Raw genomic sequence first — 17,067 nt, 5'->3', positions numbered from 1 at the left:
TAAAGGGGAGACTCGTTGGTACCCATAGAACCCATTTTCATTCACATATCTGGAGGTCAGAGGTCAAGGAACCCCTTTGAAAATGGCCATGACGGTTTGGAGCATTACTTAGCCTCCTTCGCAACAAGCTAGTATTACATGGTTGGTACCAATGGATTCCTGAGGTTTTCTTGTTTCATATGATGTCCTATGCGATCGAGATGTTTTGGCCTCACTTTTGGTGAGCTGTAATGCCGTCCATCTTTATATGCAGTCTATGCTACGATTACAGCACTACTGCCACAATCTCAATCTCATTGAAATCCATTCATTCTTCATGTTATTAATCATCATCATGATTAACAGCACTTTAGAAACTTCACTTACAGTTTCTGGTCTTCATAGAGTAGCATCTAACTACCGTTTTTTCTTCTCAAAGAAAAATTGCCTGAATAAATATTCCCAACCTGGCAGCAAAATGTAAACACAACTGCCCCTGTTTTCTTGTCTTTATATACACACACACATGCTACACACGATATGTTGTACATAATGCTCTGTGCGCTCACCCAGCTGTTCTTTGGTTCTCAGTGTGTTGAAGCAGGGCTCAGAGATGATCTGGCAGAACAGCTCCAGCAGCATGTTGTCGTTGGTGCTCTGCATGTCTGTCTGATAGTAGATCTCAATGCCGCAATTGTTGTGCACCTCGTTCCTCTGCTGGTAAACATACCAGCCACCTGAGAGGAACAGAAATATGGTTATTTTTTTGCAGTATTGTAATCATATGATGTAAACACATGCAGTCGGAAATGCATTTTTGACAGAGGGGAAAAAAAGGCAGGGCTCTCAAGCTGAGCCTGAAACAAACCAAAGTCAGTGACACAACTGAAGGCGCAGACATGTATTCTGTATGTATTCATACAGGCACCGAACTAGTAAGAGAATATTCAAATCATTATTTTGGGTATTTCCAAAAAAGTCGAAAACTCATTTCCTTCCCGTCTCTTGTCGTACTAAAAACAGCAAACAGATTATGGAACAGGTAATCTCTAGATCTGAAACAATTAATCAATTAGTTGTTAACTATTAAATTAATCACCAACTATTTTGAGAAATCGATTAATGGGTTGGAGTAATTTGTCAAGAAAAAATTCTCTGATTCCAGCTTCATAAATGTGAATATTTTCTGGTTTCTTTACTCCTCTATGACAGTAAACTGAATATCTTTGAGTTGTGGACAAAACAGGACATTTGATGACGTCATCTTGGGCTTTGGGAAACACTGATCCACATTTTTCCTTTCACATTTTATAGACCAAACAACTAATCGAGAAAATAATCGATAGATTAATCAACAAAGAAAATAATTGTTAGTTGGAGCCCTAGTAATCTCTATAAACAGAAAATAGTGTCTGCCGACGATTTTGCTTTTTACTTGCTTTTTTATTTATTTATCTGCATTGAAACATGGAACAATCCGGTTGTAGACGTCGTCTCTCAACTCCATTCTCGTGTCTCAAGTTGCTAATTGGACTGAAAACAATGGCCGACGCAGGTAAGAGTCACGATACAATCTTAATGCAATATGCTGAGTATTGCGATAAGATATATTGCAATTAATTACCTTTTTTCAACTGCAAATTATGCAGTTTGTCAACATCTGTTTTATGTAATAAGGTACAGTTTTCACTCCGTTCATATCAGTTTTTATTCACATATCTTGAGGTGAGATGTCAAGGGACTCCTTTGTTCCAGACAAGCTAACAGGATATGGCAGCAATCGATTCCTTAGGTTTCCTAGCTTCATATGATACCAGATCTTCACTGTAGCTTTAAAACTGTGCATTTCAACCTCTGAAAAAATACAACATTGCCACTCAAAATATTGCAGTAGTATGCTTTATTGATTTTTTTCCCCCACCCATAGTCATAACCCCCCCACCCCCCCTCTCTCTCCCTCATTTCTACACGGTTCTCCGTCAAATAAAAGGAGAAAATGCCAAAAAATAACCAAAAAAAAAAAAAAAAGTTCAAATGATTCTGTGAAACGTGACTGATCCGTGCCGATAAGTTGAGAACTACACTCAACATGTAATGCAGTGACAAAGCCCAAAACAGCTGAAGTAGAATCCTCTTCATTAACCCAAAATCCCCAGTGATCAATGAACTCAGATAAGCATGGGAATGAGTTTCACCAGCATAGCTGTACGTCTCTATATAATCCATAACTAATGATGGACCTTGTATGCATAATTGGGTCCTTCAAAAAAAACATACTCAGTGCTGCCTAACAAGTGAGCTGTTTCAAACGTAGATACGGAGTCATGCCCGAGCACTTTGCTCCAGGCGTGGACGAGTATAATAAAGTAAAACGGGGAAGTTCAGACAGAGGACAGTGGTGACACTCTCCAGAAAGGCGGAGACAGACTTCCTGCTGAATGCCAACATAGTGCTTTTTGCTGAGTGGTTCCAAATTGGCCTCCTCCAGCCTTTCATCCCTTCTTCAAATTTTCTTTTGAGCAGAACATGGAGAGGAGCCATCAGTTCTTGCATAGGGAAAACCGGTTCCTTTAACGCTCCGCTACAGTTTGTTTGAGTCCATTGTGATCCAGCTCACTTTGAATGGAGGACGAGTTGAGGCTGGGTAATGCAGGTGCCTTTATGCACATGCTGACGGGGCAACTTTGGCTCTGCTTTCGGGGAGTGTCGAGTCCACAGTCCTCAACATCTCCCCTAGCTTTCTTTCTCAACATGTCAAAAGTTTTACTTTAGTTAACTTGTAAAAAAGTACCCGTAAACATTTTGGGCAGATAAGCTCTTTGATTAAGCAAAGCACTAATATAAAGTGTGGACATTTCAGGCTGGTGTGTTTTGTTTTGTCACAACACGTTAAACCTCACGCTGCCAGGAGCTGCGTTTCCATCTAATTGTCAAGCGAATTTTAAGCGACCTTTTGAAATGTCGTAAAAAAAAGAAATGTGAATCAGGCTCGTTTCCATCAACTGGTTTGGAGCGAATAAACTCGGCTTGTCGGCGTAGTTCAGTCAGAAGTTGGCACTATAGGCTACACATGGCTTTAATCCACCAGTAAACAGAGTAGAAGAAGTAGAGGCTGCGAATGCGAACCAGAAACAAAACAAGTCGGCTTGGCCAAACATGCATTTAACCATCTACGTGTCAGCTAGTATTACTCATGTTTCATGCTGTCTGGAGACGAAGACAAGCATTTGTATGTTATGGGAATATCAAAGAAGACGCTGACAGCGGAGACAGCTGAATAGTTATGAGTACATGTTCGCTACGTCAGAATTTATACGGTAAAGGCCTTTCCATAACACATTCAGCACATCAACTATTTTTTTGATAAAAGGCAAAAACCACCTCAAGCGAGCGTAAAAACTTTTTTTTCCGCAACTGAGGAAGTTTTTTTTTTTTAACTTTGCCGTTTCCATACTGCTTTTCTAAGGAATTACTTCAAAATGCACATAAAAATATATGAATGGAAACACGGCTATTGTAATTAGAGATATCTGCAATGACATTCTTACTATTACAAATTGTATTTCAAGATATCTTCAACTTAATTCTCCTAGTCAAAACTTGATTTGAAATATCTTTAAATCCTTAAAATGTATAAGTGTTTGGCAAGCTGTTTTAACATTTAATAGCTAGACTAGAAATGTATTGCAGATATCCGTGATTCAATTCTTGCTAGTCAAAATGAACAACACCATTCATCCTAGGAAAAATGACGTCACTTTTGATGTGTACTGGGCTTTCAATTTCAGATATCCACAAATGCTTTTTGATGAAACACAAAATGAAAAACAATCCAGATATCCATAATGTAATTTTGGCATAAGCTAGCATTCAGTCAACTCAAAAGAACTAAAAGCATATTAAGAGGTGAAACTGGATATTTCCTAACAGCACAACAGCTAATGCTCAATCAATCATTTTTTTTACCATCCAAATTAAAGTTGTTTTCTATTATGAGTCTTTGTACTAAAACTTCTTTCGATCAAATTAAGAGTGATAGCAGGCTCCAAAACTGTGTTTGAATTTTGGGCATCGGGCTATCTTTCAGATAACATTTGGATCACATGGTGCCTTTAACAACAATTAATGTGTTACTGTACAGATTCACAGGAACTTTCGGCTCTAAAGCTTTCAGCTGTGAGAGTACTAACATGTTTCCTGGATAGACTGTGAGCCAGTCCATCATTTCATAATCCAACTTAGTGTTTACATCCTTTATGTCCTTCTCCTGCGCTCCTGCTCTGTGTCTGACTGGCAGTCTGGAGCCAAGCCTGGAAAAATCCCTCGGTGAGACACAGGATGTTTCCAGGTGGCCCTGCACAGCACAGGTTTCACTCCACTTCCCTAATGTAATCAGACCGGCAGCTCAGGTGCTTTGCTTGGCGCGTGTGCATTCATCGTTGAACTGAGGAGGAAGGTGCGTACGCAAATTTGCCCAATGACGTCCATTTCCAGTCAGTGACTAGTATTTTCCTCTGAGGGAAATGAGGGATGTCAAATTTAATCAAGTCTTTACAAACGCAAGACAGCGTCACTGATGACGAGGACAAGAGCGCTGGGTAAGCACTCATTGGCATGAAGACAGGCATGACTGGTAATTGATGATTAAGAGTGCTTAACCGGTGTGTGTCGGGGATGTGGGGGGAGTAGAGGACCTACCGTCTGGAACCTGCACCTCTCTGTAGCGAATCAGCTGGCTCGGGAGGAGGGGCTTTGTGTGAGCATGCTCAATGAGCGTGTCCTCCACCATCTGCATCATGCCAAGAGCAGACTAGAGAGACGACACACAGGGGAAGGAAAACAAAACATTTTACTCCACAAGAACTGTATTTTTTAAAAGGAAAATTCTACACTCAGGAAAACATTATGTACTGATGATTAGCTCTATCCAAGAACTTGTAATTTATGTTATGCACACGTTCCCTCAACCTGGCTCCTATTTCAGTTAATGATTTTCTATGTACATTTACCAGAATTGTTGTGACATTTCCCACCAGGCTGCATTACGCTGTGGTTTCTACGAAAACCACAATTACGTTGTCTTGACATTAGACGTTTTACACCCTCAATTTGTTGATTAGATTGCTAATTGGTGGTACACATGGGTAAAGCATTGCTCTCTCAACCTACAACTAAAAGCTGCTTGATATTCCATATTCAATGTATATTTGTATGCAGATGGTTTTGATTTTATTTGTAAAGTTTTAGAGATTTATGTTGCTACACTTATACAGAGACAGTGAAAGGAATTTATGCTTGTGGTGCTCAAAGCATAAAAAAAATGTATGTTTCCAGAAACAATGTACTGCTTACTCAGGATAATCCACAGACCTCACTGTGGACATTTTCACTATTAGTTTTTAACAGTCAGCAGAAAACAGTTTGAAAATAAGTTGGAAGTTTGAGTAGCAGATACATCACACTATGACTGTTTTAACATTTAATAGCTAGACTGGATATATATTGCAGATAATTCAATTCATCCTCGTCAAAAAGAACATTTCAGATATCCACAACTACGTCATTTTTGCCATTCAGGTGTATTGTGCTTTAAATAGACACAGATATCCACAAATTCAATAGAATTCCTACTAGAAAAAAAACTCCCATTTCAGAAATCTATAATCCAATTGTTACTAGTCATTCCAGATATCAATAATGTAATTTTGAATATCCAAAAAATACATTGCAACTAGTAAAAAATGCAATTTTCAGATCTCTACAATTTGAATTATAACAAGAAACAAATGCAATTGCAGACATCTGAATGCCTCGTGGATATCTGTTGACGGGTAGATAGGAAGGGGTTCATTGACTATCCGCTGTTATATTTTAGATATGCCATTATGGATATCTTCTGGTCAAAATTATGGCAATTAGAGATATCTGCAATGACGTTCTTAAGTGCAAATTGTATTTCAAGATATCGAAAACCTTGTTTCTCCTAGTCAAGATATCTATGAATCCTTAAAAAGTATAAATGTATGGCAAGCTGTTTTAACATTTAATAGCTTAATATATATATAATTCAATTCTTGCTAGTCAAAATGAACATTGCAGATATCCACAATGTCGTTCTTTGTAGGAAAAAATGATTTACACCGCTGCAGTCAAAGTCACTGTATTATCTGAAAAAGTTGTGCTTGTGGAACAAAGTTTCATTAATTAAATGTGAGGGGAGAAGTACACACGGTAATAGGTTTAGCTGCCGCAAAACAACAAGAAAGTAATTAAAGCTACATCACCAATAGCTTTTTTGTAATCAATGTTTAACAGCTACATTTCCTGTCCTCTAATTGGCCCGCTTTGCTAACATTAATAAGTACAAAATGCCCATCAAAACAGGACTACCTGACTCTTCTTCTTTCATACAGCCTCATATTACAAGGCTTCTTTGACAAATTACTTGGTCAGCTCTGGCGTTACAGGAGCACTGGAGCTCGATGGATGACGACGAAACGGATCATTGCGAGTCTAATTCTCCCTCCAGCAGACTGTGACGCTGTCATCATTACAAGGCGTAAGGCGGGCGCTGTCACAGCTGGGACCTCATATAAAGTGTGACTTGATCGCAGGAGCTTATAAGAGGGTTTTTTGACTATAATCCTCTGTGATATGATTGGAAGGCAAGATAAAACGCTGAATGTGACTCAGATGTTCCAAGAATACGAAGGTGTATTCAATATTCACTGAGGAAAAGGCAGATTTTTCAAAACTTATATAAAAAGGAGGAAAGAAGATTTCCTCAGCTGGCAGTAAAAAAACACAGTGACAAACCTCCTTGGTGATGTTGCCATGGAGAAGGGCTTCAATATGTAACCGTGACAATAGCTGAGGTATGAAGGCCTTGAGGCGTGGGAGAGTTACATCTGGAATACAGATCACAGACAACAGCAATCAATCAAATAGCAATTTCCCGAGCAATTTCCCAAGCTGCTATCAAGCCTGAATCAGGGGAAAAAACAACAAAATAACTGCTGTGTGCGTGTGTGTGTGTGTCTGTATGTGTGCGTCACGAACAAGACAACAGCGGTCACACGTTAGATAATCATGTAAGCCTGGTAAAACACACACACTTACACATGCATAAAAATCAAGTCTCCATGTGGGCTGGCCAATCTGAATTCAAGCAACGTCTGACCCAGATTCAAAAATACACACAAACTAGGAAAAAATGATTTTGTGTCCACAGTAACACCAACACGCACACACTAGGAAAGAAGAGACTGACAGTGTCTCTTAGACCCCATACAGGGGACGGCAGGAGGGTAAAGACACTGATAAGGGAACAAGGCTGCGTAATTGGAGGCCCCGGTGACTGGGCTGCAGGCTTTGACCCTGCAGGTTAATTGAGTCTCATGTGAATTTGAGGATAGTCTGTGTAAGCTCCGTGGTACAAAATATAGCCATCTGCCCTTCAGGCTCCAGACTGGCACTGCGGAGAGGAAAGACTGCAGCTAGGGAGGAATCTGCTGGAGAACAAGGTTAGCATTCAAATGAGGACTTCAGGAGGAAAACAGAAGAGAGAGAGAAAAGACCTAAAGGTGAGGAGGGAAAGAATGACCCTCTATCGACCGTACGCCAAACACACTGAAAGTTAAGCCCAGGAATTCAAGCCTATGAAACTGAGAAAAATGAAATTCCTTACCAACGGCCAAATATCAGTTAAGCCCCGCTTTGACCGCAGGAACTTCCCCCCAGATCTAGGAACCTTTTGGGGAACTGATTGCGTTTCGACCGCAGGGAGCAGAGTCTAAATTAAGTTCCGGGGTCTTTTTACAACCCCAGAAAGTCCCGGGTTGGGAGGTATTACTTTCTGAAAGTACAGGAACTTTGGTGGAGATTGCAGGGATCACTTTCGCTGATTGGTGAAACACACACACGCAGCGCCGCCGCTTCAACTGTACCGCTTCATTCGTAAACAAGGAAGTACTCTAGTATTGATTTAGGACTAAGGGAGAGCCTTTCTCTTTGTTTGATAGCATTAAAAGTAAAGTTAGGCTCTGCTGTCGGCTTCCTGACTTATTTAAAAAAAAGAGCGAGATCGCGCGAGCGGAAGAAGAGACATCGCAGTGGTGCCGTGAATGAAAGAAAATTAAGTTATTTTCAGATTGATTCATGGCCGTTACGTCATGAAGCACAAATAAATAACCATCAAACACTCAACAGTTGATTTACTGTGGAGACGGACGCTCTTCGTTTTATTTTCCACCCTGCTTTTCATTCATTACATCCAACGTGCATCGGTAAATACTATGCAGCAGTCAATGTCGTCGCAGTGAGACGAATTTTAACGTTTATTTTATTTCAACGTGTTTTTTTTTTTTTTAGATGAAACAGGCGGACACATTGACCTGCAGGCTGCAGAGTGTGTTTACCTCGTCACATGTCATGTTGCTTTTTCACTTCTTTAGACCGAGGAGGAAACGCAGACAACAGTGGGCTGAAGTAACCTTGTAGTTCCTTGAAAAGTAGTAAAATTACCAGGGACTACTTGGTGGAAACCCGGCTTTATTCATACAACTAGCTACAAGCTTCACTTGCTCAGTTCTAGTCTGAAGAAGGGCTCCACTATGTATTCGTTCTGTACTTCAGTGAACTCAGTTTGGTCCACAGTAGAGAAAGGGGCTAATAAGCACAAGGACTGGGACTTTGAGACCGAAGTAAAGAGAAAGAGAGAGATTAAGAGACTCCATCCTCACCATCCAGAGCCTCTCTGAGCTCGTCTTTGGTCCAAGCAACCTCGGTCATTAGTAGACGGAGGTAGTACATGGCGTGCTGGTGAGGCTGCTCGGCTCTGAAGTTATTCAAAGACCTCATGTACTGCAGGGAGAAAAGAGAAGGCAAAGTCAGTTCAGCATCAACTCTTTATGAACTGGATTTAAAATGAAGAACTACTGTAGCGTATCAAAACAACTACTACTGTTACTTTACTGCTCTTGTGTTGTACGGCAGAGTAAAATAGGTTCTGGATACCCAGGGGTTAAAGTGAGCTGTTCACTAAATGGTCATTTGTTTGATCGATCATGACTCATAACTTTGTACCAATGATTGAGTCGCAGTCAAGAGCTTACCGCTTCTTTGATGATGTCAAAGCGCTTCTCATCGATCTCAAAGGTGGTCATCTTCTCAATGATCTTCTTCAGCAGGATGTTCTGTTTGTCACTGTAACCTTTAACAGAGAGCTGCAGCCGACAGTGAGAGAGGACAGAGGGTGCATTATCAATAAACAGAAAGATATGGTGAGCCTGAAACTGTGGTTTCATTTGAAGGTTTTGACCTATTTATTTATTTATTTATTTATTTATTATGTGTGGAATTATTGGCTGACCAAATGATTGTCAAGAAAAGCCCATCACTCCCCCGTTTAAGCTGAGTCACCACCGCTACAATAAATATGACAAAATATGTATTACCATGACTGTATTCGCCTAAAATGTTTCAAGAAACTTCAGACTAAAAATGTATGGGAATATACGTTAAACAAAAAGGTAACTAAAGCCTGATCTATATTAGGAAGAACCACTTCATCTCCTTCAGAGCAAACATATTTCACTTTCATCTCTCGGGGAGTCAGAAAAGACCGAAGTGGTTGATGAGGTTTTTCTATGCAAATGAGCATCTAATTATAATTTAAAGACTGTCTGTCCAGAATTAAATTTTCTCGACAACCGTTCATCTGATCGACTTCACACTTTGTGGGTGTTTTGCTGAGGCCCCGAGGAAGTGCAGTGTTGAGTGCGAGCTCTTGACATCTACGTGGCATGTCTATTAGTAGGTCGTCATGTACATAATGAATAGTGTATTGAGAGGGGACCCCGATCAACTGTTACACTGCCCAACGGCATGCTGGGTGCAATATTATGGCCCAATCCCAAAGTCCCCCCCTAAGGCCTTAAGCACTGAGCCCTCAGGGACTTAACCGACGTCACCTGGTAAAGGGTTGAGTGTGAGAGGCTGCAAGTTTCTGGGTAAATTTAAATATCCCTGGCTGAACACCCATGGGCCGTCCTTTGTTTACCTTTATTTTCTTTAACGCCTCCGGGCTTCCCCTGGTGACCCTGTGTTTAACGTCACAAAGCTATGAAAGGTGCGTAATCCCCTCAGGCAAAGTCTGCAGAAATGCGGACTTACGGAAAGTGTTCATAAAAGGGCTCAAAATGTCTGCGAGAGAGTCCTAAAGCACTTGATGATTTGACTGTGGGACAGCCACAGACTTTGCAGGAACGCGCCTCAAAGTCTGTGAGTCTGGACATTGGGATTGGGCCTGACTGTTACGCAGCCGAACAGCATGCTGGGTACAGCTCGCAAATGACGCGTATGAGCCCAGTGTCGAGTGTGAAGTTGTTTGGATGAGCGGTTCTCGAGAGAGACTAGCAAGAACCAATACCGGAGGCCGAGCATTCTGCCCGTTCTGAACAGGCACGTTTTTAACGGGCACTGCACTAGTTTTAAAAATGGAAAAGAACAGTCAAGGTTATTTAAAAAGCCTCTATTTTGCAATGTCATCTGCACCTTGTGGCTCTTCATGATTCAGCAAAACCTCCAGCTACATGACTACGCTCTCAGACTCATCCCATTCCTCCCCGCTCCCTGTCGCCAGGTCCCTGCGGTGACACCTGTTCAAAGTAATCTCTCCTAACATCATTAACCTTGACAAACACCCGGCCAGCCGCACCAATACTGCTGACTCAAATCACTTACATGCAGCACATCACACGACTACACAGACAACGTGTTGAATAGTGGTCTCTAAGGACACACCACAGTCATGAGTTCTCTGGTGAGAGGAAGCTAATGAATGCAGGTCACCAGGTCATATGATAAAAGGGTGCAGAGAGTTAGTGAAGAAGTTAGGAAGCTTCAAAGGAAAGAGCAAAACACCACCACCGCAAACCAGTTTCATTCATAGGTAACTGCATTAAAACCCTGAGAGAGACACACACACGCAGTTGGGAAAAGTGCTGTATTCATAAATAAGGGAAGCAAAGAGGTGCCTGATGAGCAAGTCGACTTTGTCCATCAAACTTCCTGGAAACGGATTCACTTCCAACATCCTTTGTGCACTTGCATCAGCAGAAATGTGACTATAAATATGTCAGAGGATCTGGCTATATTCCTTGTGTCTAGCGACTTTTTGATCTACTACCTGTATGACACTAACACAATAGAAGCGAGAGAATGGCAGCCAAAAGTCCAAACAATAATTAGATAGAGTAGGTAAAACCGTGACATCATCTAGTCTATTTCTCCTTCCAGATGCATGGTCATTACTCTGCATGAATCTGTAATATCAGTCACTCGAGCATCCTTGACTGAAACAGCCAGGGTTCAATCAGCGTACACTTAAAAGTCTGTTTTAAATGAAAACGTTCAAAAACACTAATCTTAGACATTAAAAGGTCTTGTGTTGTGACAGAGACTGAGGTGTTAAGGCATTTAATAAACAGAAAATATGAAAATTAATGCTCCCCTCTGATGAAATGTAATGAGCAGATTCTCTCAAACATGCTTCCTTGAGGGAAATATTTTAATCATAAGTAGGCATAAAGCCCAAAAAATGGTATTCGGGACAGCCCTACAGCTATCCTACAGTAAAATGACATATTAAGTTGGTGTTTGCAGGCAATGCAGTAGCAAGCAGAGTCCTATAAATCCTTCAGGTTGGATGAGCAGCACACACAGCACGCCACATAATCAAACTGAGCGTAGAAAAACCAAGCCATTTCCACACTCTGTCAAAGCCTCAAAGTGGACCCTTCATTGGCGCCCCCACTTCCCTCCAGACTTCAAGCGGCTTACTTACGAGGATGGCATTCATCCCCGAGGCTATGCCGTAGCCAAGCCCGGCCAGGCGGGCTGCATATGAATACTCGTTTAAATCATCCTTCAGTAACCTGAGTAACAAGTAGGTCATGTTGCAGTGCAGGGGATCTGTGTATATGTAGCGACTAATGGAAGGGGGGAAAAAAAAGAACAAAAATACATGTTTGTTGGGAATGAGGGGTTGTCAAAAAGAAAAAACACAAGACAATGCGAGTATGAGAAGAATGATAAGAAGAGTATGTATATGCAGCCTTATGACCCGTTTCCTGTCCCGTAAAAACGGTCAGACAAATATACTCCATGGAAGACACATTATGTCACCACCGTTTTCAGATCAACCTTCAAATCACAAATTCAACGCCGTTGGTGGAACTCTGCCTCACCTGATCTGATAACTACAGGTGTGCATTTAACCAGAATAATAAGTGAGAAATGAGACTGATTCGGTATGCCTGACAACGTGCCTGACAACGTGAGAAAATTATGACCTCAAAGTAGTCATAACGGTTTCGCGGGAGGTGGGTGAGCAAAAAAAAAGGAATGTAGGATTGATGAAGAATGAAGAGGAAGATGCAGACAGAACAGAGGCTAGACTGGCCAGGTCTGGGTTGGAAGGTTTTTGCAGATCATTTGCATATCTTTTTAACATTATGGGTGGTTTTTACCATGAGTTAAGTCTTTGTATTTTGACAAAACAGACAAAGGACTATCATATACAGTAGTTTTTTTGTAAATGTTTAAACTTTACTTCAATAATTGTATCATCCTGTGTGATAAAAACCTTCCAATCTGTCCATACAGATTACTTAAAACTACCCAGGCCTGGCTGAGCCACAGCAGCCCTGTCTGAGGATGACAAAGGTTGGGGACGTCAGGTCTGGGATGCAGCGTGAGGGCGATGGGGAGGGATTTTGAATACTTACATACATCCCATAGACGGTATTTTGGAGGTCATAGTTCAAGCCAGCTAGCTCGGCTGCATATGCATACTCGTTGAGGGAGTCCTTGAGGAGCTCAAGGTATAAATATGCCATGTTACAATGCAATGGGTCCACATACGCAAACGGGCTGTGGAGAAAACGGCAGTGGTCAAACAAAGCATAGAAACACAACGTAGAGATATTGGTCTCTACATTTTCTCACAGTAGGAGCTGAAGGTACAACAAGTACCGTAGAGAGCACGGTTCTAGACATTAACATACAATTAACTGTAGTTATACGGGTGTTAACTGTACAAACGTTCCGGTATAGGACGTTCGATTTGCTATCCAAGTTTGTTACAACTGTAGACTGTAATTACTGTTACACCCAGAAAGGTTTGGCAGTGTTTTCAGTTGCCGATTATTTGCTAAACCAAGCTAACCCAGCCTATTCCAGTTTATGCAGTAGTATCTTCTAGAGCTGCAACGATTAATCGATTAGTTCTCAACTATCTAATTAAATCGCCGACTATTTTTTAAGAAAGAAAAAAAGTCAAAATTCTCTGATTCCAGCTTCTTAAATGTGAATATTTTCTGTTTCTTTACTCCTCTATGACAGTAAACTGAACATCTTTGAGTTGTAGATAAAACAAGACATTTGAGGACGTCATCTTGGGCTTTGGGAAACACTGATCAAAATGTTTCACCATTCTAAAAACCAAACAACTAATCAATTAATTGAGAAAATAATCTTTTTTTTTTTTAAATTGTATTTTATTTTTTTATTATTTATTTTCTATTTTTTATTATTTTATTGAGGAAATCCTGTCACGACATCGGCTTCAACCTGCCTTAGTTAGGAGCAGATAACCCGCTTAAAACCATTTCAGTAAAATGGCATCCAATTTGAGGTTTCAGTAGCGTTTCCACTTCGCACTTCTATTGCCTTTAACATGCTGGCCTGCGACCTTCCGTGGCCAAACTGACAGTCTTCACCTGACCAGAGTTGTGTTGACATAACAGTAAATAACGACTTTCATTTTAAAAGATTACATCGCTGTTGATGAAAAATTAACACTTCATCCATCTTCTTTGAAACAAGTATTTTGTTATTGTGGAGCAGCTACAGGATTGATACGATTGATAAAAACTCACCTACATATTGATATTTTTTCTACACTTTTCTGCAGTTATTTCTGCAAATATTACTACTGATGGTTTACACATTGTATTAGTAATAGTAATTTTAGTTATTATTGAGAGAACTAATGAGGTAACCTTTTAAGTATTACCAAGTAAAAGTTGATTTACTGGTGAGGACTTTGTACCTAAAGCTCCAGCTGAACTACAAAAGGTTCACAGTTAGTGACGTACCTGAAGAACTCAAAGTTCAGACACGCCTTGGGAAGGAAGAACTTGTCATCCTGCTTGAACCACACTTTGCTCATAGCAGTATCCTGGAAGAAATCAACACCACACACAGGCAGTTCTTATTTTCATATTCAAGTCCAATCTGTGCAAAAATGATTGTCTGCAGTGCCTGGAGATGAAAAGGCACGCTTCAGCTGCACACCACAAGTAGAGATTGCTTAATTATAAATTTAACAAAGCTACTTTGACATCAACAGATTACACTACGGTCTTTTAGCAATAAAAGAAAAAGGCACAGTGGCTTTTTTTTAGTCTTTTCTTCAGAGAATGGGATATGTATGCTGTTGTTAATAGCGTAGTTCCTGTGATCTTGACATGATGGCAACAACAGTACTAAATGCTTTAAGTTTCAATCACAATACCGTATTAGCATATGAAAGCATAACAGAGATTTGTAACAATATGCAGTTGATCGTCCAGTGCAGTTCGGTAATGAAGAGCGACGGCACTTTGACAGAGCTGTGCAGCAAAAAACACTTGCCTTGATTAAAGTGGGGACTGGAGGAGAGTCTTTCTCCAGAGGGTAGATCTCGAAGTTGGTTGGGATGAACTCGTTTTTCATGGGCAGTTTGAACTTGCCGTTGAAGTCAGCATTTGCCCATTTCTGAAACACAGGCGGATAATAAGCATCGTCCAAGCTAGGTTTGAGAACCCCTGGATTAAAGCTGTATGACTGCAGTGATTCACCTCAAGGGACTCTTCAGAGATGGCCTCCTGTTTGTACTGCGTACCGTACCACTCTTCTGTCTTGTTTGTTTGCCCTTCAAATGACTTTGACACCACTGCAACTCTGGGAAAAAAAAGAAAAGAGTGAACCAGGTCACGTTACACGGATACTAAAACCTCTCTGTCAGCTGATTACTCTATAATCTCCATTTGTAACCACTTCACAAGATGAGATGCGAGTGCTTTTCTATTAGCATTGCATTTGGATCATGTCTGAGGTAGTGGAGATCCATTGACACATTGTCTGCCTCTAACTGATGAGCTATGTTTAGAATTCCTCTACGCCCTCCATGTGCTGCATTTAGAGAGCGTTTCACTGGAAACATTCATTCAATCACAAAGTGGTAATAGTAGGGTTTTTTAAACAACAACTAGGACTCAACGTAAATACAAATAGTGTGCATCATCAACAAGTGTGATTATAATTTTTGAGCACTTTAATGATGCAACCTGACTTGCTGTAACTTCACTTACGGCTGCTTGAATGATATCGATACATAAGGAAACACCTTCATGAATTCAAAGCAGCGCGGGCAAAACGCCACGCTTAAATAGCCACTTCAGTAAAAGGAGACTGGCACGCAAACTGTTAGGGTGAGCCAATGGGGGCATGCAATCTCCTCCTTGGCAAGCATTAAGGAATGGACTAGTTACAAGTCTGCACTTTGCTTGACACAAGTAGCATCGCATAAAATGAATTAGTGGCTACGAATTTCAACACTATTTTTAAACTTAAGACTCAAAGTCAGGCTGCAACAGAGAAGAAGTAGAGCTGCCACGATTAACCGATTCGTTGTCAACTATCAAATTATTTGATACTATTCTGATAGTCGATTAATCATTTTTCACCATTTTATGGACCAGGCAACTAATTGATTAATCAAGAAAATAATCAACAGCTTAATCGACAGTGAAAATAATCGTTAGTTGAAGCCCTACAGAGAAGATTGTGCTATTCCCACCATATGAAGCTCTTGTTAGGTATGCTCTCTGACTTTATTGTCAATTATAGTGACAATTCCTACCAAACAGAACAGTTTGAAAGGAAGAACCTCTTCAGCATCTTCACAAAAATGTAGGTCTGTAAAACTGTATGGTTCATCATCTTAGCTAATTTAGCTCTTCACTTAGTGTTTAGGTCCAAAACAGTTAACTCTGGCTGCCAACTAGGTCTACCAACATACAGTATCAAGCTGTCTAGTTCTGCTTTAAACACAACATACTAGTTGATAGACCAGTATCTTTAAATAACGTGGGGCAGGTAGTTAGTATAGAATGTATATTGGCTAAATTGTTTATGTAAAATCCTATAAGGATACCAGCTTTTCTAATTCAGAGACCGTAAACTTGATAATGTATTCCTGAGCACACATATTCATCTCCTGATATAACAAACTGACCCCTTTGAGGCTGCAGAGATAATCCAATCTGTGAAGCTGTCTGGGATTCCTTTTCAAGGCAGAAAATTGGACACACCCAGCTCATCACAGCTGGCCATCTGAATATATTATCCTCTATATTATCGTCCTCGTATTATGCATCATCACAGATTCCAGTTATAAAAGATACAGCAGACTTTCTGAGGTATTTCTCTGGTGTTACGCACAAATACACACATGTATATAAAACTGGCAATGCATCTACTTATCAATAAAGAAATAGTTATTCACACTGATCACGTATTGAACACTTCAGTTACTGTCTGAAGCCACACTTTAGTGGTGTGTTAGTGACATTATCCTAATGCAGTGGTTCCCAACCTATTTTGCTTAAAGCCCCCTTTACTTGCATCTAAGAAAAGCTGAGTTGTTGCTTTTTAAAAGGCTAAACGGTAACAAATATGCATTGAAGCAGAATATTTTGTTGGATAAAAACATGTTGTGAATTTTGGAATTGATTACATTTATCTTTTTTTCAATAAATATTGACATTTGGACTTTATGACACGCTGGAGTTATTGGAAATGTTTGGATCACACGAGTCGGTAAACAATCCTGCGCAGCCACCACTGGAATCTAATTCTACAACTAGTATAATAATATTAGTGTAGCCTGATCTTTATCTGCAACTGGGCACAAATAAAGGGGTTTAAACAGAATGTGGCCTACTAAGTAGCAAAAAAACATTTTTAAATAGTTTTATATAC

At 40.3% G+C, this 17,067-nt stretch overlaps 1 protein-coding gene across 2 annotated transcripts in view; it reads right to left on the bottom strand.

The window, feature by feature from the left end:
* The window catches only part of ide (insulin-degrading enzyme), a 34,851-nt gene that overhangs the window by 7,915 nt on the left and 9,869 nt on the right, over positions 1-17,067 (bottom strand). Inside the window, exons 12-20 of one of the 2 annotated variants that reach the window (XM_074646833.1) lie at positions 14,883-14,985; positions 14,677-14,799; positions 14,139-14,221; positions 12,768-12,912; positions 9,093-9,203; positions 8,721-8,841; positions 6,796-6,887; positions 4,678-4,789; positions 549-716 (exon numbers count right to left, since the gene is read on the bottom strand). In XM_074646833.1, the coding sequence (XP_074502934.1) occupies positions 549-716; positions 4,678-4,789; positions 6,796-6,887; positions 8,721-8,841; positions 9,093-9,203; positions 12,768-12,912; positions 14,139-14,221; positions 14,677-14,799; positions 14,883-14,985 (1,058 nt within the window). Of the gene's footprint in view, positions 1-548; positions 717-4,677; positions 4,790-6,795; positions 6,888-8,720; positions 8,842-9,092; positions 9,204-11,824; positions 11,970-12,767; positions 12,913-14,138; positions 14,222-14,676; positions 14,800-14,882; positions 14,986-17,067 lie in introns of both variants that reach the window. The other variant, XM_074646834.1, reaches the window with a different exon arrangement.

The sequence above is a fragment of the Sebastes fasciatus genome, chromosome 9 (genome assembly GCF_043250625.1).
Source record: "Sebastes fasciatus isolate fSebFas1 chromosome 9, fSebFas1.pri, whole genome shotgun sequence".
NCBI classification, from domain to species: Eukaryota; Metazoa; Chordata; class Actinopteri; order Perciformes; family Sebastidae; genus Sebastes; species Sebastes fasciatus.
The sequence above is the reverse complement of the archived record's forward strand: the minus strand, read 5'-3'. Positions and strand labels throughout refer to the sequence as shown.